At 57.5% G+C, this 23,863-nt stretch overlaps 1 protein-coding gene across 6 annotated transcripts; it reads right to left on the bottom strand.

The window, feature by feature from the left end:
* Positions 1-795: 795 nt before the first annotated feature.
* TMCO3 (transmembrane and coiled-coil domains 3) lies at positions 796-22,484 on the bottom strand. Of its 6 annotated transcripts, none has more exons than XM_060394239.1 (14): positions 22,284-22,484; positions 20,370-20,449; positions 16,710-17,275; positions 15,782-15,961; positions 15,271-15,462; positions 14,917-15,045; positions 12,744-12,836; positions 10,371-10,557; positions 10,173-10,308; positions 4,452-4,647; positions 3,110-3,260; positions 2,477-2,556; positions 1,729-1,878; positions 796-1,398 (listed from the first exon to the last, which is right to left on the bottom strand). In XM_060394239.1, exons 3-14 carry the CDS (start codon positions 17,151-17,153, stop codon positions 1,285-1,287), a joined length of 2,052 nt encoding a protein of 683 aa, XP_060250222.1. In that variant the 5' UTR covers positions 17,154-17,275; positions 20,370-20,449; positions 22,284-22,484; the 3' UTR covers positions 796-1,284. The 6 variants fall into 6 exon arrangements, with proteins under 6 accessions (XP_060250222.1, XP_027829625.1, XP_060250223.1 ...); XM_027973824.2 differs by having other exon boundaries at positions 10,173-10,290; XM_060394240.1 differs by having other exon boundaries at positions 16,710-17,232.
* Positions 22,485-23,863: the final 1,379 nt, after the last annotated feature.

The following is a 23,863-nucleotide window of genomic DNA, read 5'->3' as shown; positions in this document are numbered from 1 at the left end:
GGCTGAGAGTCCAGGCCCCTCCAAGCACAGGGCTTTTGCAACAGCGCTTCCTCTGGTCACAAAGGGCACGTCCTTAATCACTCCAGTGTCAGAGGATTACCTCCACATTGGAGGGAACGCGGGAGGCAGCACAACCAACAGGTCTCATGCGGTCGTGAGAGCTCCCAGCTCTGCCCTGGGTGCTGGAGACACGAGAGCGAAGAGGACACAGGCTGGAGGCAGGGGCATGGGGACAAGGCGCAGCACCCGCGGGCGGGCAGCAGGGCCGGGCTCCTCAGGCACCCCCCCCCCCCCACTGTCCATGTGCCCAGGGATCGGAGGCCGTGGCACCATCTGGAATGGGTTAGAAACGAGTAAACCAATGCTGGCTTCTAAACACGAGCACACTCACATCGCTCCCCCATCGATTTCCTTCACACCGGTTCAACTCACTTCATCTTAATGTTTCAGCTCATATTCCTGCAACTCATAATTTACGTCCGTGATCCATAATCGCCCTTCATATGTCTCCCCCTCTGTGCCAAGGTTCTGGTCAAACTGTTGGGCTCTTAAAGCCTGTATTTATAGGAACTTTTCACTCGGGCACCCCTTCGGGAAAGCTTTGTAAGTATCACATCTTGGCTGCATGGCTTCTAAAATGGGGACATAATCACCAATGCACACTTGTAGAATTACAGTCAGAACTTAGCCTTCCCAGATAGCCGTGCCCCTCCTGACCTCTCAGACAGTGAGGTAACACGTGACAACGAAGATGAGCCCAACATAAAAATCCAATGAAACCAATGTTTCAATTAGTTATATTTTGGTCATAAATGATATTTATTGAGAATGCATAGTCTCATGATTCAAAACCAAATACTTTAAAGGAATGGTATTCCTAATAAAAATTGACATGAAAGTGTCTTAAAATTGTAATAAAAAGCAAACAGACATGTAAAAGACCTTTGTCTCTAGAAAACACAGACTTTACGTATTAAAAGTAACTTTCCAAACTGTCAGAATTAAAAGCTCACATCACAGAAACGTTTAATAAGTACTGACCAACAGATTACAACAAAAAGTTGTTCAATAAATAAAAAAGCCTCCTTAATTTTTTCCTTACCAAAAAAACACACAAAGAGATGGAGTAACAGCATGATGCTAACGGTAATTTCAGGAGAAAAGGCACATCCAGGCATAACCGCCGAGACAGCGTTACACAGACGCAGCCTCCTCAGGCTCTCTAGCGCGGGCACAGCAGGTCCAGGAGCGGTGACAGCTCCGCCGGTCGCCTGGCCTTGGTCCTCAGAGGCTGGACCGCCTCTCTGGCCGGGGCGTGCACCGGACGACGGCAGCGCGCCAGAGCAGCGGGGCGAGCAGGAGGCTGAGCGTGGTCACGCTCAGGATGAGCAGGTACACCTGTGGGGGCGGGGCATCAGCGGGGTGGGGCGGGGCATCAGCGGGGTGGGGTGGGGCTTCCTGTGGTGGGGCAGGGCTTTCCTGTGGTGGGGGCGGGGCATCAGCAGGGCAGGGCGGGGGCTTCCTGTGGTGGGGCGGGGCATCAGCAGGGCAGGGCTTCCTGCAGTGGGGGCAGGGCACCAGCAGGTGGGTGGAGCTTCCTTGGTGGGGCGGGGCTTCCCGCAGCAGGGGCGGGGCCGTGGAGGGCGGGCTCCCCTCCCCTGAGCCCTGGGGACCTCGATCTGCACCCCTGCCCCCGGGCCCCCAGCCCAGGCAGCGGGGCAGACTCACCTCTCGGGAGATGACTCGGGCTCTGCGTGCCCGGCTTCCCAGGACCAGCGCGAACTCGCTGACCTGGGCCAGCCCAGCGGCCACGATCCACTTGACGTGCTGGCTTGTTTTGGGCAGAAGCAGGGACAGGACCAGGGCTGCCAGGACGAACTGCGGGGGAGGCGGGTCATGACCAGAGCGGCCTGCCCGGCCCCCACCGCAGGGCCACGCGAGAGGACACTGAGGCACCCCCACCCCGGGGAGACCATGCCTGCTGCCCAGGAGTATGGAGCAGCCGTCAGGATGGAACTGTCCTCTTAACACCCTGTGAGTGAGGCCTGAGCAAAGCAGCCTGGGGGGGGTGTGGCTCCTTCGCTGCAAACCCCTCCTCCGCCCTCCGCTCCTGGGTCGCATGTTAACACGGCACTTCAACAGTCTGGAGCCACAAAGGACACAAGTGGGAAGCGGCAAGACAGTCCTCCAGAGCCATTAAAACGCACGTTTGCTACAAGAGTGGGGTTTGAGGTTTAGACTCAGGACAAGACAGAGCACAGAGCGAGGCTCCTCTGGAGGGTCCAGAGTTTCTCACTCCCAGCTTCTAAGACCCCATTTTCAACAGAGTCTGAGACGGAGGCTCACCCTGACCCAAGAAGCCCGAGCTGTCCCGGCTGGGGCGAGGGAGGGGAGGCAGGGGTCACCCAGGCAGGAAGCGGCAGGCAGGGTGTCGGGCAAACCAAAGATAGAGTGGCCCTCACAAGCGCGACCATACCTTCATGACCACCACTGAGAGCGTGAGGACCAGCAGGACAGTGAGCTCGTAGAGCACGAAGGTGGGGAACACGTGAAGGCCTGCAGGGACAGGGCAAGTGACCCTCCGAGGCCAGGTGGTCAGCCTCCCTGCAGCCCCGCATCCAAGACAGGAAGGGACGGGGGTCTCCCCGCCCATCCCACCCAGAGCCCCGTGCGGCACGCCTGGCCTTCAGGAACCAGGACCAAACCAGGAGCCCGTTTACACGGCCACGCACTCGACGTCTCTGGGGCCGATCCGGCCCACCAAGCAGTGCCGGGCGTGAGCGAGGGGCCAGGCTGATTCCCCCACCCTACGGGGACGTTCCCAGGGCAGCAGCCTAAACATGCCAGTTTGGGTGTTTTGTATTGAAATCAGAACTTCCCCCCACACTTGGTGTGGACACGCTGACAAGGACCTGCCACCCCGCTGAGCAGGGGCCATGCAGGACCACCTGTTTAGAGCCCGCACCCCTCAGCTCAGACCTTGCCTCCTCAGTGAGAGTCCCTCAGTCCCTAGCCTCCACGGGAACTGTTCTTGCCGCACAAATTGTTAGTAGAAACACGTGTGAGCAGATAAGACCCAGCGGGGGCATCAGCCCTGGAGGAAAGTCACCTATGGACGCAAAGAACACGATGGCCAGGAAGTCGCGGACGGGCTCCACGCAGGACACAACCTCCTCGGCGGCCGCGTGGCCCTGGGAGGACACCAGGGCTCCAGCCAGGAAGCAGCCCAGCTCCATGGACACACCCAGCAGCTCGGTCACCTGGGGAGGGGGGACACAGGCCATGCCGGACACACGCAGCAGCGTCTCTGCCAGGAGGCTCACGCCACATGGGTCCCCACAGAACCCCGCAAGCCGGCTCCTTGGCCCCTGCCTAGCGTCCTGGGAGGAAGCCGGGGAGGACACAGTGGCAAGCACCAGGTCACTGCCCAGAGGCAAGAGGGAACGGCCGTGAACCAGGAGAAACCACCATTGGTGGGGACCGCTGTGGGACTGCCAAGCAAGAACAAGTATTTGTGATACGCTTTCTCTATCCTGAATCAATAAACTGCCCGACTCCTGAGCATCATAAACGTGGCATAGGAATCTGTGCCCGCCCCCGGCACCTGCAGAAGGGAGTGATGTGCATCTAACTCAGGTTAAACCGAGACAAGAGCAGCGCAGGCCCTGCCGATGATGGTGCTGGAGCCCAGCACACGCCCAGGAGGGAGCGGACAGAGTGCTCGCAGCCGCCACAGCGCACAGCCAACACGCGCCGCACAGCGCCGACAGACAGCCGGGACCAACAGCGCCCTTGGGCCTGGGGTCACAGGACAGTCCCAGCACCGACTCCCTGCACGTGAACCCTGACTGGCTGAACACAAGGGGGGTCGGCCCACGTCGAGGGCTGCAGCTGCTGCCCTGCAGGTGATGCCACCACAACTCGGACTATTTATGGGTCTCCCGGAACACCGCCCTCCTTTACAAGAAGCCTGACCCTCAGCGGGGACGTGCATGTGTAAGTCACCAGTCACGTCTGACTCTGTGACCCCATGGACTGTACAGCCCATGGAAGTCTCCAGGCCAGAATACTCGAGTGGGTAGCCGTTCCCTTCTCCAGGCGATCTTCCCAACCCAGGGATCAAACCCAGGTCTCCCCACATTGCAGGCGGATTCTTTACCAGCTGGAAAGGCTGCACTGAAAACCAGCCTCCGTGTGAGCCTCTCACATCACAGCAGCAGAAGCCATGCTGCAAACTAGGTTGTTCTCATCGAACACAATGAAAACGGTTTCACACCGACTCTCGCTTTAGGTGTGAGGTGTGCAGGACAGACACTCGGGCACACCCCAGCCAGGGACACGAGCACAACGGCACACGCGTGAAAACAAGCCCCTCACACGCACCAGCCGTGAGCAGCGCGAGCCAGAAAGCCCTGCCCCAACCATGTGCGTGCCGAGAGGCCAGGTATTACCGTCAGCATGAGGAAGGTGAAGGCGGAGATGCCCAGGACCAGGATCTCCTTGCCCCCTTTGCTCTCCGCGTGCAGCTTCCGGCAGTAAGGGCCCACGAGGTAGGTCCTCACCAGCAGGCAGACGAGCAGGACGGCGGCAAGCGAGAAGAGGGCCTGCCCGACCAGGGCCAGGAGCCGCAGGGCCTCCATGGCGACGCTGGGGAGAGAGACAGGCCTTATTCTCCCCAAAGCACACCCCAGTCCAGCACAAAGACCTTCCTTTCCTTCTCAACGCTACACAACAAATTACCCAGGTCACACACATCTTTATTCCCAAACGCCGGAATGAAACCTAATTAACGTTAACCTCAGAAACGCAGTTACTTGAATCAAATATAGAAGCCGAATTGCACTGTAATCAACACTCTGGAGCAGATACACTGTATAGGATGCAAAGATGCATGGCTGACAGCTCATGTGTCTCTGCCAAGGGCAGGGGATAAAATTCCTCTCCAGGATTACCCGCCATCTGAAATCCTGCATAAGGCAACCGTGCCCTGACACCGCAGGCTTCCCTCCTGGGGATGCCAGTCCTTCCCCCCAAGCCAGAGCTCGGAGCCCCGTCACTCCGTCACAGAGGAAAGGGCTCTGCACGAAGCTCTTTCTAGAATAAAGGCAGTGCGGCTGATGCTCCATGAACTCTCGCACGTGAGCGCCTCTGCTCGCTGCAGTAAACACCCTCAGGTAGAAGGCGTCCCCATCGGGGTGTGATTCAGGCAGGACTGTGCTGCCACACCCAGGGGACGCCTGGGGACAGGCGCTCCCACTTCTGCGGGGCACACGCCCTGGCGTGGAGGGGCCGGGGCACAGGGCAGCCCCAGCTTCACTGAGAAACGCTGCGCGTGCGGCCATTTCTACAGTCTTAGCGCAATGCAGGGCACTCTGCCTCGCCAGTGAAGTTCTCAGTCAACATCGCGCCTCGGGACTAAACTGGAAAGAAATCAACGGGATCAGGGCCTGCACTGGGGGAGCTTTAAATCAGGAGGATAGAAAAGAGCAGCTTTCCAAGTCTCTGAGGGCGCTGCGGCTGTTTGGCCAGCAGGGGCCTGCTCCTGAGTGATGCCCAAGCTCTGCAGGGGCCCAGCACCATCGGCCCCGAGTGATGCCCAAGCTCTGCGGGCGCCCAGCACCATCGGCCCCGAGTGATGCCCAAGCTCTGCGGGCGCCCAGCATTGGCCCTGCTTCTGCTTCGGGGGGGACTTACTGTGCGTCCCAAACAGAACTCAAATGACCTCCAGCTAAAGTTACAATCCTTTTTCTGTCCGGAATTTTGTTCAGTTACCCTGAAAATCTGTAGCCAGAAGAAATAAGGCTGTGAGCAAGGCTGCTTTTCTGACAGGTAAAGCACTCAGGGTCAAAGGGGCAGGCCAGCTAGCTCGCCCTCCTGCTAAACAGACTGGCGGCTGCGTGGCTGAGGGTCGCGCTCGCGGCTCTGTGAGTCTCCCCTGCTGGCGACCCGCACACACCATCCAGGAGGCAGGCTACTCCCCCGCCGGCCGCATCCTGCCAGGGAGGACACTGAAGTCCAGCGTGTTCAGGAAGCAACCTCACCCGGGCTGTGGGGCTGGCCGACGCAGATCCGGGGGCCTCCACCCCTGAGAATGTCAGTTAACCAGCTGCCCTTCCTACCTTCCCCACCGGGATGAGCTACCTGGGAGTGGAGCAGAGATCTGAATCACTTTCGGATTGCTGAAACTCAATGTAACATCTGGCGAAAGGCAAATATACAAAACACAAAGTGCTTCCACCTGCTGATAGGCCATGAAGCAGGCTTGGCTGAGGCCCCCCAGGCGGGGCCCAGCCGGAGGATGACCCCCCCACCCCCCACACACCTCAACATGGGGCCTCTGGCTTTAAACATGAGTAAAGAATCAGAGACTCATCAGATACAAGACTCCAGCAATCAGGAAAACCACAACTTGAGTGAGAGTCCAACATCAAGACCCAGTCATTGTTAGAATTATCTGACAAAGATTTTAAAGCAACTGTCATAAAAATGATTCAGTAGCAATTAAAAATCCTCTTGAAACAATGGTTAAAAAAAAAAAAAAAAACAGAAAATCTCAGCAACGAAACAGAAGTTTAAAAAAAGAATCAAATGGAAATTATAAAACTAAACAGCATTCTAACCAAAGCTGGATGCACCGAAGATCAGAGGCCGTGACAGATGCTGGGCCCAGGGGCTTGACAACCAACAGAACTCACCCAGTCTGAGCCACAGACAGGAAACGGGCTGACGAAGAAGCACCTCAGAGACCCCAGAGGCAAGAGGAGAGCCGTGTGGGCACCGTGGGGCCTGGAAAAGCCCCTGCGGAAACCACGGCTGAAATTCCCAAATTAGGCCGGAGACGGAAACCTGTGGCTCCAAGAAGCCGATCGAATGCCGTACAGAGTAGACCCGGAGAGAGTCGCGGGCTCCCAAGCTCGGATGCTGAGGCCCCAGCACATCCACGCGGAGGGAGGCCTCGGGGGGCAGGGCAGCAGTGGGATGAGCCGCCTCGCAGGAGAGGCCACGGGGCGCCGCAGCCTCCCCGCCTCCCCAGTGTCCGGGGACACACGAGTGGCCAGCGGTCTGGGAGGACGCCAGCCTCGGGACAACGAGAAACAGACGTCTGCGGTGTGCGCCGTGAGCCCGAGCAAGACGCCAGGTCACGCCTGAAAACTAAAAACAAGGAATAGCCGGAGCGGAGCCATGCACCGCTCCAGAGAAATGCGGCCGGAAGGAGCCAGCTCCTCGCTGGGCCGCCAGAGGGAGGGGCCAGCACACACGCCCAGGCCCCGGGAAGAAGACACCCACCGCAGACGGGCGCCCTCAGGACCAAGCAGGGAGACGCTCGGATGGGGAAACCAAGAGAGCCTGGTGCCCGCCGCAGACGGACAACGAGACAGGGGCCAGAGTCCTCAAGCAGGAAGGAGACCGCAAGGAAGGGAGGAGGAGGAGAGTCAGATGGGTGAAAGACAGGAAGCACAGTGAGCAACACTTCTCATGAGCTTCAGAAATCCTGTTTCAGGGGAACTCCCTGGCAGTCCAGTGGCTGGGATGGCAAGCTTTCACTGCCAGAGGCCCAGGACTAATCCCTAGCTTGGAGCTAACATCTGTGAGCTGCATGGCAAGGGAGAAAAACAGAACTTAGAAATCCTATTTAATTATTGAAGCAGAACTTTAAAAAGCCATCAGATAACGGTACTCAACATAAGTAGAGAAAATACGAGATACAACGATTACGTTTAAAAAGTAGGGGAGGAAAAAGCCCTAGAAGGAAATAGGATCCACATTTCACACAAGTCGTGGAACGTTCTCCAGGAAGTGGTGAAATGCTGAGAGCAGCGACCAAGTCCATGCGGGGACGCTGTGGCGCCTGCAGAGGCACAGGAGGGGCCACGCAAAGCAGCGCGCCAAAACTCACTCCGAACAAACCAAGACGGAGCGCTTAGAGCGAGCACGTGCACCAGGACGCAAGGGAAACGGAAAAGGACGAGAAACTCAGACAGCGGGATGAAACTTCAAGACTCAAGCCCCAACAGAACAGTATCCACCTTAAATGTAAATGGTCCCAACACACCAACTGAGAGACAAAGATTTGCTGAGCTGATCACAAAAACATCATCCAACAAAACGTGGTCCGTAAGAAACTCGCTTCAGATGCAACAGGGCAAGACGGTGAAAGGTGGAGGAAGGACAGGGTCTCCTGTGGTCTGCAGGGATAAAGAAACAACCAGGAGGGACCGCGTATTAATATCAGATCAAGTGAATCCAGAGCAAGAAAAATCACTAGAAATGAAAGGATGCTAAATACGAATGCGCCAAACAGCAGAGCCCCAAGCACGTGAAGCAAAAGCCAACGGCGCTAAAAGGAGGAGCAGACAGACGGGCCACAGCCGAGGCCTCAGCACCACCTCCCTCAACAGGCGGCCGGACGACGGCGAGGCCTCAGCACCACCTCCCGCAACAGGCGGCCGGACGACGGCGAGGACTCAGAGACTCTGAGCAACGTGTGCGCAGACAGGAATAGCCGATGCGTGTGAGCACTCGACAACGAGAAAAAGATGCACGTTTTATTTCCAGGCAACTCTGAAGCACTGACCAGATCACACCTGGGGCCGGAGGACAGGCCTCAGTAAATGAGAAAGAGCTGAGGCCACACAAAGGGTGTGCTCTCCTGCCATGGCGGAATCGAACTAGAGATCAGTCAAATAAAGACGGCAGGAAAATCGCCAAACACTTGGAAATTAAGCAACACGTTTCTAAACAACCCACAGATCAAAGAGGAAGCATGGAAGGAAAAATTCTAAATGCATTTAACCGGATGAAAATAAAAATTCAGAATGTTTAAGTGAGTGAGCGCAGCCAGCAGGGCTTTGAGAGAAATGCATAGCACTAAACACTCACAGTAGAAAAGAAGCTTTCAAATCAATAATCTGAGCTCATACCAAGAACCTAGAAAGAGAAGAGCAAAATAAACCCAAAGCGAAAAGAACAAAAATAAACAAAAATAAATAAATAAATAAATAAATAGAAGAAAACAAACAAACAAACAAAAACCTAAAGCGAACAGAAGGAAAGAAGCGGCACCAAGGAGGGCAGAGGACGCGGCGTCAAAAGCAGAGCCGCAGAAATGCGACAGATGAGCGAGACGGAGAGCTGGCTCTGAGAAAGGGTTAGTAAAGAATTAAACAGGCGAAATCACTACAGATCTCACAGGCATCAAACGGGAAATAAGGTTCTGCAAACGATAATTATAAATCTGACAATTAAATGGAACCGACCAATTCCTAAAAAAACCGAACTAGCACAATTCAACAATATGAACAGATAACTCCAGCAGCCCTGAAACTATGAAGCAAATTGAATTTCTAATTCCAGAAAACTCTCAAAAAGGAGCTCTCAAGACCCAGACGGTTTCACTGGAGAATTCTGCCAAATATCTAAGGAGGAATTAACAGCAATTTTATGCAATGTCTTCCAGAAAATAGGAAACAGAAGAGTAATGAGCACCTCCCAGATGATTTTACGAGCCTAGTGTTACTCTAATACCAAAACCAGATAAAGAGAATAAAAAAGAAAACGACACGCCCGTATCTCTCATGACACAAAAATCCTCCACAGAATACTAGCAAATCAGATGATGTAATGCACAGAAAGAATTATGTACCATAACCAAGTGGGATTTATTCTGATATGCAATGCTGGTTCCACTTTCAAAAATTGATCAATGTAACCCACCATGTAAACTGGGTAAAGAAGAAAAGCCACACAACCCTATCAGTAGATGCAGAAAAGCACCTGACAAAATCCAACCTGCACTCAGGACAGAACTTCCGAGCAACCTAGGAACTGATAAAGAGTAACTACCAAAATCCCAGCTAGCATCACACAAAATGAAGAAAATAATGAATGCTTTCCCTTTAAGACCAGGAAGAAGCAAGGACAGCTGCTCTCACCATCTTCGTCAACAAAGCACTGGAAACGCGAGCCAGTGCAATAAGGCAAGAAAAGGAAAGAAAAAGCATACAGGTTAGCAAGGAAGGAATAAAGTGAACGCCCACAGCCGTGCCGCTGGGTCTGAGCCCAGGGGTGTGACGGCTGTCGCTAAGCTCTCAGCCTGTGCCGCACAAGTTCCGTGTCTTCGGGGAAAAGTGCCAAGCAGTGTTTTGATACACAAAGCACAGCACAAAGCATACCTGGCTTGAGCACCAGCTCCCGCCTGGATGAGCGTGGGCAGGATGGCGATGAACAGCCCCAGCTGCACGTCCTGAGTCACCAGCATCCCCAGCAGCAGCGCTCCATAGTCGATGTCGCCTGCTCGGGAAGACGCCACTAAGAGCACGTGGGCTCAAGTCAGTCACCTCCAGCATCGCTCAGAACACGCGCCCACCTACCTTCCTTGTCACTGCGGGCGCTGCCCACGAGGAACTTGGACACCAGAGGTGTGCTCGACAAGGACAGGCAGGTAGAGATGAAGACGCTCTGGGTGGGTCTGATCTGCAGAAGGTGGCCCCAGACCAAGCCGAAGGCCACCATGAGCAGAGTCATGTAGCAGGGCCCCTGCAGGGAGATCTTCCACACCTGGGAGAGCACAGGGGCGTGCACACACCTCAGCGCCCACGGCCCCAAGGAGCATGTGCGTACACGCCTCAGAGCACGTGCACACACGCCTCAGCACCCATGGCCCCAAGGAGCGTGTGTGTACACACCTCGGAGCACATGCACACACGCCTCAGCACCCACAGCCCCGAGGAGCACGTGCACACACACCCCAGAGCCCACAGCCCAAGGAGCATGTGCACACACGCCTCAGCGCCCACGGCCCCGAGGAGCACGTGCACACACGCCTCAGCACCCACGGCCCTGAGGAGCACGTGTACACACGCCTCAGCACCCACGGCCCTGAGGAGCACGTGTACACACGCCTCAGCACCCACGGCCCTGAGGAGCACGTGTGTGCACACACTTCAGAACACATGTGCACACACGCCTCAGTGCCCACGGCCCCGAGGAACACGTGCGCACACGCCTCAGTGCCCACGGCCCTGAGGAGCAGAAGCGCCCCTGCTCAGGAACCAGCTGGCCCTGTAGAAAGTGATTCTGCAATAACCACAGGGCACACCACCAGGAAAACCGAGGATGCTCACACGTGACGCCTGAGCACGGGGCACTGCTGAGGACTAAGCACGCCCCCCTCCCTCTCCACGTGCACCCCATCCTCAGAACGCAGCTGGAGCCGAGGACCCCCACGGCCCCTCTTCTAATGGAAACGGCGCCTGTCCATGATCCTGAAGTCGGGGTTGGGACACACCTGGGCAGCCCAGGTGGCTTAAGGATAGACAACACGATCCGGGCGCCCAACAGCAGAGCAGAGATGTGTCCGCAGCCACAAGGCCCAGGAAGGAGCAGGCAGAGCCAGGCATCTCTGAACAGCCTCCAGTCAGGCGTCTGGGAGAACTCGCCCAAGGCTCGAGAGGGGCCTGCGCACGGTTCCTAACACCTCAAGGCCCTACCAGTAATCTCCCACATGTACCCAACACAGCAAGAGAACCGTCAGCTCAGAGCCAACACGCAGCGCCTCAAGCCTGCCTACAAAGCAGTGGGATGTGCCCCAGGTGCAGGTCAAGGGTCAGGGCCGTCAGGCAGGGAGCAGCCAGAGCTCACGGCGCTCGGTTGGGGATGTTGGAGCTGAGGGGCCGTCAGAGACCCCAGCTCGCCCCAGACCCAAAGGCAGCCACTAGGGGCCAGTCCCAGCCAGGCTCCTGCCCCAACTCAGGACACACACTTGCCCTGGGAGCCCTGCTTCAGGCTGCAACAGGTGCAAACCCCCCAGAGCATCCCAAGCGCCACCCCGACGAAGAGGGAAATTCACAGTGGGCGACACTGAAGGCCTCAGGGCAGGAAAGGTAAGTCACAGCCCTCTGGAGCCAGGGGACACCTGCACCTCCCCAGTGTTCACGGCCTGGATGAGGACACTGGCGACCTAGATGGCTAGGCCGGGGACACGGGGGACAGGACGCTGCCCCTCCACGCTCCCACCCTCAAGCAACACCATTTGCTGTGAACGTCTGTAAGCTGAACACACGCGAAAACCCAGGGATCTGGGCGCTGCCCTTCCTGCAGCCAGCAGCGTCCATCACCACCCCACCCTGTCCCCACCAGCTTTTTCCTCCTATGTGATGTGTCTGTTCAAACACAAAGCGGCTTTTCATCAACCTACTTCTGATCTAACTCCATTTCCATTCTGGAATATGCCAGCTTTCCAAGCAATCGTTCTAGAAGCCAGGATACTGAGGGGGAACTGCAGCTTCCACCAATTTGATGTCTGGATACACAGGGCCCTAAGCGTGTACTATTAATCTCTCCGATATTTTCATCTTACAGCAGCAGAGCAGTTAAGCCAAAGTCTGCCTCTCATTTAGGGTTAGAACCAGGAGCTTCCCCGAGAGCAACACGCTGAAGTTTCGATCCCTATGGTATTTCAGCCTCTAGCAGAGTTGGACCCTCTTGGTGGGACCCATAAGGTAGTAAGTCTGAACATATCCCTTCTAAGACCTGGTCTGGAGTTAGACACGTGAAAGCTAATTCCACTTATTCATTGTATTTCCGCTTTAAAAAAAATTTATCTTTTGAAACTTATGTTCCAAAAATAACATCAAACTATAACACCATATTCTACCGTGCTGGGCAAGCCACGAACGTGGACGCTGAGCACAGAGCGTGTTAAGCTGCAGGGGCCGCCACCACCGGCGCTCGGGCGGACTCACCTTTCTCAGCTTCTCTGGGGAGAATTCTAAGCCGACGAGGAACAGAGTGAAGAACACGCCAAATTCTCCTAATGTCTCCACCTGCACAATCGACTGGAAAACAGAGGGTTTTAAACCAGGCAGCTTAACGTATGTAAGACATTCACAGAATCATCTTAACTCAGAGGGACTATCCCCAAAAGCCTAGTATTTAAAGAAAAAAAAACAAGCTATCCAGACTTCCTCTATACCTGAGAAAATTTGCAATTCCTGAGTGTGGCACTTTCCTTCCTTTTTCTAGATTAGCTGGAGGAGTATTCTCATTCATTTTCTAGATTAGCTGGAGGAGTATTTTCATTCATTTTCTAGGAACCAGCTCACGCTTCGTGAGTCTTCGAGCTCATCGAACGCCACGACGTTTCTCTTGCTCCCTCCCACCGGCCTCCTGCGGGGACGGGGAGGCACTAAGGCTGAGGCTGAAGCTCAACTGATAACGGTCTCACGCTCCCTGGGTCTGGTGAGAGGAGTGTGGAACCCCCCGGGCCTCGGCGGGCACCCCCACAGGCCCTGACGGACAGGAGCGTTCACCCCGTGTCCCCGCTCTACAGGAGAGACCGCTGTTTATGTGGTGCTATGTACACCATTTGCACTTGAGGTTTCCATGGCGGCCACCAGCTTGTCAGTCTTTCCGTTGTTAATGAGCACGTGAAACTCGAGTCCAGTGTTCACGCGTCAGCTGCCGCCCTGGCCCCGCCGGGCACGTCCGTGGTCCGCAGACCGTGAACAGCAGCAACCGCCCGCTCCTGCCAGCGTCTTCCTCCTTTCACGCTCAGCCTTCGGTCGTGTTATTCTGAGTCGACCTTGGTTAACGTATGCTTTTTCCCGACACCATCTGCGAACCTGCGTCTTTTCGCAGCGAAGCCTGTTCCACGGACATCTGCTATCACACACGTCTGCTCCCGCTTCTCTGCGTCCTCTGCTTTCCACGCTTCCTCACTGCTACTATCTTCCCCACTTCTGAAAACGAGGCTGCAACCTGCTTTAAAGTAACATGCTTAAACCTGTACTTCTCGACTCGGAAACTGAAAGCCTATTAACTCCCTATCAGCAAAGATAAATACTGAGGCACAGTTAAGTACAATTACACTTTCTCCATTACCCACTCCCGCTTTTGGCTAGAATGATCTTGGATTTCTACCTTGGTGTTTTTCTCTATTGTAATTATATTACTTTTCCACGGTACAGGTAATTTGTTAAGGACAGTTTCCACAGCACCCAGTTGGGTCTGTCGGCCTTAACTCTCTGCCATCAAGAGAAACAGAGAGGAAAGTACGTCTGTGCCTGTACCACTGGCAGACGTGCTGGGAAGGGAGGGCGGGACAGGACAGGAGGGGATTTCCCACCGACCGCCTTCGTGCCGCCTCATCACACGGAAACTGCCACTTAAAGGCCGAGTCATGAATGCAACCAGGCTCCCAGGCGGCAGCCACGTGCGTCTCCCCGCTGAGTCTGGGCTCTCGGCTGGCAGCACAGCCCTTCTCACCCGGCAACATGTCCGCGGTCAGGACTGCTCAGCGTGAAGGCCTCCTGCCTGGCCTGTGTGGTGCGGGGGAGCCTGGGCCGAGGCGGGCACGGCCGCAGGGCGGTGGCGGGCAAGGTGGGGACGGGCATGCTCTCCCATGCCCTGTGTTAGGGTGCCACAGCAAGGGGCCAGGATACCGCTTCCCGGCTTTCTCTTCCCCCCGTGTCCACACCGTGCTTTCCTGAGAGGACACAAGGCTGGGGACTCTCTCCTCACTGCCAGAAGAGCTGCTCGGCGAACGGCCTCCACAGGGACTGCCTGGGTCGCCCAATACGCCCCTGGCCGCACGACACCACGGCCTGACCACTACTCAGCACTCAGCTTCTCAGTGTGCAGAGTACTTAATCCAGCATTTTCAGCTCCTTTCAGTGTCTGAATAATCCAACCCACTGTATTACTGCACAGAGAATCTTTAAAACAAGTATCATTTTAAAGACAAGAACAGGGTCATTTTCTCTGGGCAACTTGCTCACTCAATGAACAAAACGACGTTCCTATGCTTTAGAGATTTCCTACTAAATTCTAAAGGACATCTCTAACGTGCTTTATAAGAAACGGCCACCTTCACCGACTCAAGCTCAGCAGGCCCTGCACAGCAGATTCTGTTCTGACCTTGATACTGTTGAGTCCGGAGGGCCCCAGCAGCACGCCACAAATGATGTAGCCGAACATGGTGGGCAGCCCGATGGTGGTGCAGAGCCAGCCGCAGGGCAGGGAGAGCACCACGATGCTGACGATGTCCTGCACGAGGGCGAGAGGTGCCGGTCAGCGGGGGGAAGGGAGCTGCCGGCCTTAGGGGACAGCACCCTGCCTTCCCTGAAGGGGAGACGGAGGAGAGGCGGTGGGGGCTGGTGCGCGGCGCCTCCAGAGCGTCCAGGGAGGAGCTGTGGCTCGCTCCGGGGGGCCTTAAAGCACAGAACCAGAACGCGAGAATCCGACCACGGGGCGGGGCAGGGGCCAGGCTACCTTTATGAGGTGGTGGTCAGCCCGCGGGATGGTGGCGTCCCGGGGCCGCGTCAGGATGTACTGGTTGTTCTGAGAGTCGATGAGCATACTCAGGCCCAGGTCCTCCTCCACCTCTCGCCTGCTGAGGTTCTGCTGAGAGTCAGCCTCCTCCTCCTCCACCCGCAGGACCGCCTCAAAATTGACCCCTTTGACCTTCAGGAAGGACCAACGTCACGTCACTGAAACCAGCCAGATGTGTTCAAATTCATGTACCCCGCACAGAGAGAGACAGGAACGCCTCCAGAATACTGTCAGGCGGGAGGCAGACGGGCCGCTGGGGGCGGGGGTGCGGGGGTGCGATGATGGCCAGACTCAGGGCCAAGCAGGGGAACCAGTGCGCGTCCGCAGGGCCACACGAGCCCCTTTCCAGGGCGCAGCGTTGCTGTTCTGCCTGCGCCCCCAGCCTGCGCCAACACACACGCGCGAGCTGGCGCAGCCGCACACCCCCGCAGGGCGCGCCGCAGCCACTCACCGACTTATTGTCGTCGAAGGCGTGCTCCTCGATCTCCAGCTCCAGGCGGTCGGCCGCCCTCCGCACGTCTTCCAGGACCTCGTCCAGCATGGACAGACTCTTGTTCCGGCGCTGCAGGGTCTTAAGGGCTTCAGCTTGATGCTTCTCTGCTGCCAGGAGCTCCACAAATTCCGCCTCCTCCTATGCGCGCGCGAGATGCAGAGATGCTTATTAAGAGGGGGCCTGGCCAGCCCGCACACACCAGGAGCGAGCTCTCAGAGGCTCCCGGCCACACACGGCAGGGAAGCACCTGGGCAGGCAGGGCGCGGTCTGTGTCTCACAACAGACAGGACCACGCCCGGGGGCCACACACCCCGTCACCTCATTGCTGGAAGAAATACCACGCTTGGGTGGAAAAAAGCCGAATCATTTGTATCCTTTTACTTTTAAAGCTGTGTAATAATATCACAGCCTTTCCGGGAAGATCAATAATGATACTTTGTATATTTAAAGTGTCTGCCACATAACAGATGGCGTAAATGATAGCTTTAAAATGTTATACAAATATTAATCTGATACAATAGTTCCTTCTCATTTTAAAAGTATCCTTTATCACAGTCCTTAATTGAAGTGTATACATTTGTTTAAAGCTACCTTAACACTTTAGTTCTCAGCCTGTGGGCCTTGAAGAAAATCAGCTTTTATGCTAAAAGTTCTCATCAGAGATTGGGAGTGCGGGCAGTGCGGGAGTGTGGGCAGCAACAGGGGCCTGCCTCCACGTGGGGTCGCCACAGAGCGCGAGCTGCTCTTCTGGGGGCGCAGGGATTCCCCACAGGCAGGCACGTGAGAGACCCAGCGAGCTCAGGCGTGCTCTGTGCAGCCGCGCGGCCCTCCCGCACCCGCGGGACCGGATCGCAGCCCTGGGGGCGACGCCCCGGCCCGGACCTGCCTTGATGGCTGCCTCCCGCAGGGCCTCCAGGCGCTGCCGGCTGCTCTCCTTCATGTTGGCCACGTCCCTGTAGTCACCCTGCAGCGCTCTCTGGAGGCCGTGCACGGCCTGGAAGACTGAGTTCTCGCTTTCATTCAGCTCTTTCTGGAAAATCTCAAGCGTGTGCACCCGGAACAGCTTCTCTTGGTCCGAGAGGCTGGCGTCCCTCTCCACCGCTCTGATCGCGTCTTCCAGCTTGTTCAGAACCACGGCCTTCTGGCGCAGGAGCCCGGAGAGCCTCCTGCAGCCGTCTAGGACCCACGGCCTCCTCCGCGGGACGGCCGCACCCCGGCCGGGGGGCAGCTGGACGGCGGGCCCCGCCACGTCCTCCTGCTCCGCGCCGCTTGCCAGCAGCTGCAGGAGCGAAAGCCACGTCCAGAAGTGGCTCCTCCCCGGCACCTTCATGACCCAGCCTCACGGCCAGGGCCGGGCCGCCCAGGGACTCCGGCCACGCTGAGCAGGCATTTCAGATGCACACGCTCCGCTGAAGAAGAGACGACTGTCACATATAGTTGAAGGATGATTCACTGCGATTGAGATTAAAGTTTTACATGATTACTAAAAGCTATCACTTTCCTGAGGAAAATGTCATTTTTCCTAGATGAACAGAAACATCTGAGTTATTTAGGGCATCTAGATTGCAGTCAGTGCTGAATGTGGAGTACGGTGCCTGGAAGGTCACACCTGAATTTAAAGGCAATTTTTTAAGGGAAACTCAGCCTCACGTATGTACCACATCTACCGTGCACAAACGCACAAACTCCTCCCATTCAAGGCCAGGGGCGCCGCCCGCTGCCCCATCACAGATGTGGAGCCGGGGACCAGCTCCAGGGGCCAGAGGTGGAGCTGGAGTGCCACCAGACGGCCCGTCCGCTTCCCTGAGCCACCTGGACCTCGGTCTGATTTCCAGCATGAGTCTAAGGTGCAGGCTAACAAGATGTCAAGGACAGAAAAGAGACAGTCACAAACCACAACCACACTGGAGCATTTTCCCTGCCACAGACCAGGCCCCTCTGCTTCCTCCCTCAGGGAGGCCTCAGGCAGAAGCCTGGCACACCCTGCCTGCGGGGCGAGGGGCTGGATGGGGCCCGGGGCTCAGCGCCGCCTGTGGGGCGAGGGGCTGGACAGGGCCCGGGTCTCAGCACTGCCTGCGGGGTGAGGGGCTAGACGGGGCCCAGGTCTCAGCGTTGCCTGTGGGGCGAGGGGCTGGACGGAGCCTGGGGCTGGACGGGGCCCGGGTCTCAGCACTGCCTGTGGGGCGAGGGGCTGGACGGGGCCCAGGTCTCAGTGCTGCCTATGGGGTGAGGGGCTGGACGGGGCCCAGGTCTCAGCGTTGCCTGTGGGGTGAGGGGCTGGACGGGGCCCGGGTCTCAGCACTGCCTGTGGGGCGAGGGGCTGGATGGGGCCCGGATCTCAGCACTGCCTGTGGGGTGAGGGGCTGTGCCACCTAGAAGAGGGCTGGTGGAGGCGTGGGTGGAGGCCGTGCAGGAGGGAAGCAGAAAGGATGGCCACAGAGGCAGGGAAGAGGTGCAGGCGCAGCAGAGCCCAGGAAGGCGGCCTGACACTCCTGAGCTGGGCAGTGAGGCCCAAGTCCTACGCCAGGGAGAACGCAAAACCCAGTTTCCAGGACTCACGTGGCATTCTACAATATACAAATACCGTTTCACTTCACCGGTAATCCCGGCTCTAATGAGTTTAATCTGGTTTCCCAGGCAAAGTAGATTAGACGCAGCAAAAATGAGACAGTGCGTTTCTAAGAATCCCAAACAAACCAAGAGCTCGCAGCCACAGAGCTCACAGAGGCACAGGAGGCCGCGGCCCGTGGTCGAGCGGGGGCCGACGGTCCCAGGCAGACCCTGGAGAGGCCCCCACTGAGCAGGAGAGGGACCCGTGTTCAGAATGACAATCAGAAGGCACCCGCTGAAGACTGCATGCTGCCCCAGGACTCTGATGAAGTCAGGAATCCGTTCAGTACGTGTTTAGAGCCTCTGGTCCCCACATCTCCCAGGGACCACAGACTCTGCACAGCTCACTTCCCAACAAGACAGGATACACAACTAGGGCCGTCTGCGTTACCGAGTTTCCCGTGCAGGCTCAGCACAGCTTTAAGTAAATGTTACCACCTTGAACAAACCAACCACTGGCCAATCACAGCGACACCAGCAATATGTGCTCACCTGTTATTTTACGGACTCACGCGCTAAGATTCTACTGCTTCGAGGGAAAGAAATCAAGCTCAACTTCAAATGTACACACATTTAGTATTTTTCAGAACCGAGACACAGATTTCAGACGCTGAGCTAATGGCACAGGTCTAGACACACACGTTTTCTCCAAAAGATCACAGAAAGTGAATCTTTTATAGATTCCAAACTTTAGGAAAATAAGCTGCTGCACAGCCAGTTTGGGAGCAACGCCCTTTGTCCATTATGATGGCTCCTCCCTGACAAGGCCCTGCAGTCGGTTCTCCCTCCCCCGACACACCCGGGGGCTCAGTCACTTTATGGGAAATCTGTGAATTTCAGTCGTAGCCGTATGTCCACTGAGAAGAGCGTCTATCTTTTGACAGGTGTCTATGAACATGAAGCTGAAATTACTTATAGACCCTTAAAATGTGAACCAGGACTGATAGATACTCTGTGCTCCCAGGGAAAAGGGCCCAGGTTCAATCCCTGATCAGGGAACTGGACCCCACAGGCCACAGCTAAAGGTCTCACAGGCTGCAACAAAGGCTGAAGATCCCTCAAGCCACAGAGAAGACCCACCACGATCAAATAAATATTTTTTTAAAATAGGAATCACTCCTTCATAAACTTCTCATTTTACTTTAAAATTCAACTACCAAATCCTATGGACTACTAAACTGTACCATGTTTTCTCTTCAGTAAATGGTGTTATTTTGTCAAATCTATCAGTCCTGGTTCACATTCTAAGGGCCTATGAGTAATTTCAGCTTCATGTTCATAGACACCTGTCAAGAGATAGACGCTCTTCTCAGTGGACATACGGCTACGACTGAAATTCTCAGATTTCTCATTAAAGTGACTGAGCCCCCGGGTGTGTCGGGGGAGGGAGAACCGACTGCAGGGCCTTGTCAGGGAGGAGCCGTCCTAATGGACAAAGGGTGTTACTCCCAAACTGGCTGTGCAGCAGCTTATTTTCCTGAAGTTTGGAATCTATAAAAGATTCACTTTCTGTGATCTTTTGGAGAAAACGTGTGTGTCTAGACCTGTGCCATTAACTCAGCGTCTGAAATCTGTGTCTCGGTTCTGAAAAGTACTAAATGTGTGTACATTTGAAGTTGAGCTTGATTTCTGTCCCTCGAAACAATAAATGGCATATATTTTCCTTTTTAAAAAATTCTATTTACTTATTTGGCTGTCCCAGGTCTTAGTTGCAGCATGCGGGATCTAATTCATTGACCAAGGATGGAAGATGGGTCCCCAGCATTGGGAGCCTGGAGTCTTAGCCATTGGACCACCAGGGAGGTCCCTGTTATTGCTATTTTTAACTATTAAAAAAAGGCACTTTGGACTTGTTTTGGTCTTATAATGAATTCTTAAAATGTCCACACCCAGCTGAACCCCTGGCCCTAAGTTGGGGGGGGCGGGGGGGCCTGACCTGGCACCAGAGCTCCAGGCAAGAATTCCAGAGCTAGCCTCCAGGGTCCAGCGGGATCAGGGTTAGCAGGTGCAAAGCCTCTGGAAAAAAGAAAGCAGGAGGGTTATTTGCAGTGGACGGTCTGACGTGAGCATTTTGGCCAGATTCCACCAGAGCTTCCAGGCACAAACCAGCAACAAAGAAGGAGGCAAAGACACCTGGGGTGGAAGCAACCTAACTCAACGTGGCTTGCAGAGCATTTGTGCTCCCTCTCGGCCACTGAACTCACGCAGGGTGATAGCCTAGTGGCTGCACTGTTTCCATCAGTCACACTTTTACAAACAGGCAGACTCATTCATGGAGAAGGCGATGGCACCCCACTCCAGTGCTCTTGCCTGGAAAATCCCATGGACGGAGGAGCCTGGTGGGCTGCAGTCCATGGGGTCGCGAAGAGTCGGACACGACTGAGCGACTTCCCTTTCCCTTACCTGAAAAGCCTGTTTTACACTTTAACAAGTTAGGTGATGTAAATTCTATTTGTTAAAAGGTAAAGCACTTATAATCCTGTAAATACAACTTATGGTTCATTTCTAATCACTAAAGAACTGGAAAATGAATTTAAAAAGCAAAACAGGGAGGACAGAAAATTCTTATGGACAATAACAAATGTTAAAATATGTAATGCTAATTAAACTGTACAAAACCCAGTGTTCTGGGCAGGTGCCAATCCAGTTACTGGCACCTGTCCCGTGACTCGCAGCCGCCTTCGACATCCCCTCCTCGGAGTAGCTCCCCGAAGGCGGGCTGGGGGCTGTCCCTGAGCCACACATTGACTGGGGGCCATGCTGTGCCTCCTTCTCAAGGGACCCGGAGGCCGCGTGACCCCTGGACAAACACGTGTGAGCTCCCAGGTGAGGTCCCGCAGGAAGGGGCGGGGCGGGGCGGCTCCTCGCACGCCTGAGCCCAGGATCTGGCTGGGGTATGGGGGAGAGGGGGGAGGGGGGTGTGGACAGCCCAACCCCGCTACGTCCACAGCCCCCGCCCGCGCTCCCATCGCGCCCTCCCCGTCCCGCATCCGCCCTGCATCCTCTGCCAGGTGCGCGGGCCTCGAAAAGGCGCTCAGGTGCAGCACCGTCCTCAGCACAAAGCCTGGGGGGTGGAACCCCGAGAGCGGACAGAGTGCCCTGGGGAGGAAGCGGAGAGAACAGAGGCCCTGGGAGGGAGGAGCAGACCACCCCCCGCAGGGAGGAAGGAGCCCAGACCCCCGGTGGGTGAGCCCAGACCCCGGGGAGGGGAGCCCAGACCCCGGGGAGAGAGGAGCCCAGACCCCAGACCCCAGGCCCCCGGGAGGGGGAGCCCAGACCCCCAGAGAGGGGAGGAGCCCAGACCCCCGGGAGGGAGGAGCCCAGACCCCAGACCCCGGGGAGAGAGGAGCCCAGAGCCCAGACCCCCGCGGAGAAAGGAGCCCAGACCCCCGGGAGGAGAGGCGCCCAGACCCCCGGGAGGGGGAGCCCAGACCCCCGGTGGGTGAGCCCAGACCCCGGGGAGAGGGGAGCCCAGACCCTGGGGAGAGAGAAGCTCAGACCCCCGGTGGGTGAGCCCAGACCCCCGGGAGAGAAGAGCCCAGACCCCAGACCCCAGACCCCCGGGAGGGGGAGCCCAGACCCCCGGGGAGGGGAGGAGCCCAGGCCCCGGGGAGGGGAGCCCAGACCCCGGGGAGAGAGGAGCCCAGACCCCCGGTGGGTGAGCCCAGACCCCGGGGAGAGAGGAGCCCAGACCCCAGAGCCCAGGCCCCGGGGGAGAGGAGCCCAGACCCCGGGGAGAGAGAAGCTCAGACCCCCGGGGGAGGGGAGCCCAGACCCCCGGGCAGGGAGGGGAAGGGAGCCGTGAGGGCCGCACTAGAGGGCCCGGCCCCGGACGCCGCGCAGCGCTCACCCGGACGTTCCGGCCGCGGCGCGTCCTGGGTCCGGCTCTCCGGAGGGGAGGACAGGGAGGCGACTTCTCCGCATCCCTTCCCAGGCGGCAGGGCCGCCCCCGGGGCGGGGCCCAGGTCAGGCGCCCGGAGGGCCCGCTCTGCCCGCCGTCTCCCGAACGCGCTCCGCGCCGACGCGGCCGAGAGGGCGTCGCGGCTCCTTTAAGGAGGTGGGGCGCGGTGTCCCCGGCCCGGGGCGGGGCGGCGCGCTGCACGCCGGGAGTCGGAGGCCGAGCGCGGCCTGGATCCCGGCGGCCCCCGGGCGGCGCGGGGCACGCCGGGAGTCGGGGTCCTGCGTCCCCGGGCGTCGTCCGGGCTGCGGCCGGGGCGGGGGCGGCGCGGGCGGCGAGGCGGGCGCGAGCCGGGGCGCATGCGCGGCGAGGGAGGTGGCGCGCGGGCCGCCGGCGGGGGCAGGGCCGGGTCGGAGACCGGCGGCGGGGCCCGGGGCGGGGGAGCGACGGAGGGGCTTCCGGAGCCTTCGGGCTGCGCGCTGCGGCGGCGCGGCGGCGGGGGCTTCCGTGTGCGGCCAGCGGGGTCCCGGGCCGACGAGACAGACGCGGGCCCGCGAGCTGGGGCCGAGGCCCGGCGGAGCGGCCGGCGCGGGCGCGGGGCCCCAGCCCCTTCTGCGCGGCCGGGGGCCGGGGGCGGCGTCAGACGCTGGGCCGGGGGACGCTCAGCCGCGGCTCCTCGGTGCGAGCCGGGCGTCCAGAGGTGCGGCGGGCGCAGGCCGCGGCGCCCGCAGGAGTCGGAAGGCGGCCGGGGAGAGGGCGCAGCCGGCCGCGCTGCGGCAGCCTTCCCTCCGGGCAGCGGGATCCTGGGAGAGGGCTCCGGGCGGGCGAGGGGGTCCAGGCGGCGGGTGCAGGGGCGGCGGCGGCCTGAGCACACACCCTGCCGGTGGGGAGAGCCGCCGCGGAGGAGGAGATGGAGAAAGTCCGGTCAGCGCCGGGAGGGCTCCGGCAGGTCCGGAAAGCAGAGACCGCGCCCCGGCTCCCCAAGGGAAGGGGCTGCGTGGGCAGGCGCCTGGCCTTCTGAACAGGTTGCAGAGGCGGGAGAGTGAAGGGGGCACTTGGGTCTGACTCCTTGGCCCCCTCCCCCGCCGCCGCCGCCACCACCACCTGCTGAGCCCAGAACCATCAGGGTGACTCAGCCTACACCCTTAACTGGGTCAGCCCCTTGGAAGCGACCCTAAGAGATTGTGTTGTATTCGGTGTCTCTGGAAGGGCACTTTACGGGCGTATCTTCGTTCGATATGTGGTCAGTCTTGGTGCCCACATCGCAGAAGTGGCTCTTCACAAGGTCACAGTGAAGAGGCTTGAGACCTTTGCCAAAGGTTAGAGAATTTATCTGATGTTTCTCCTAGATTATCCACATTTTTAATAAAAATTTTGGACATTTTAGGAGGATAAGACAATGAAATGTAGGGAAAGCCCACCCACTTCCCTTAAAAGCCGTGGATAATAATTTAATGTCCTTGGCATGGTGAGCCTTAGTGAAGTCCATCAGAGCTTGAAATGTAGGCCGTGGTCCTGTGGATTTACGGACC

This window comes from Ovis aries, chromosome 10 (genome assembly GCF_016772045.2).
Source record: "Ovis aries strain OAR_USU_Benz2616 breed Rambouillet chromosome 10, ARS-UI_Ramb_v3.0, whole genome shotgun sequence".
Taxonomy (NCBI): domain Eukaryota; kingdom Metazoa; phylum Chordata; class Mammalia; order Artiodactyla; family Bovidae; genus Ovis; species Ovis aries.
Note: the sequence above shows the minus strand (reverse complement) of the source record. Positions and strands in the feature narration are given on the sequence as shown.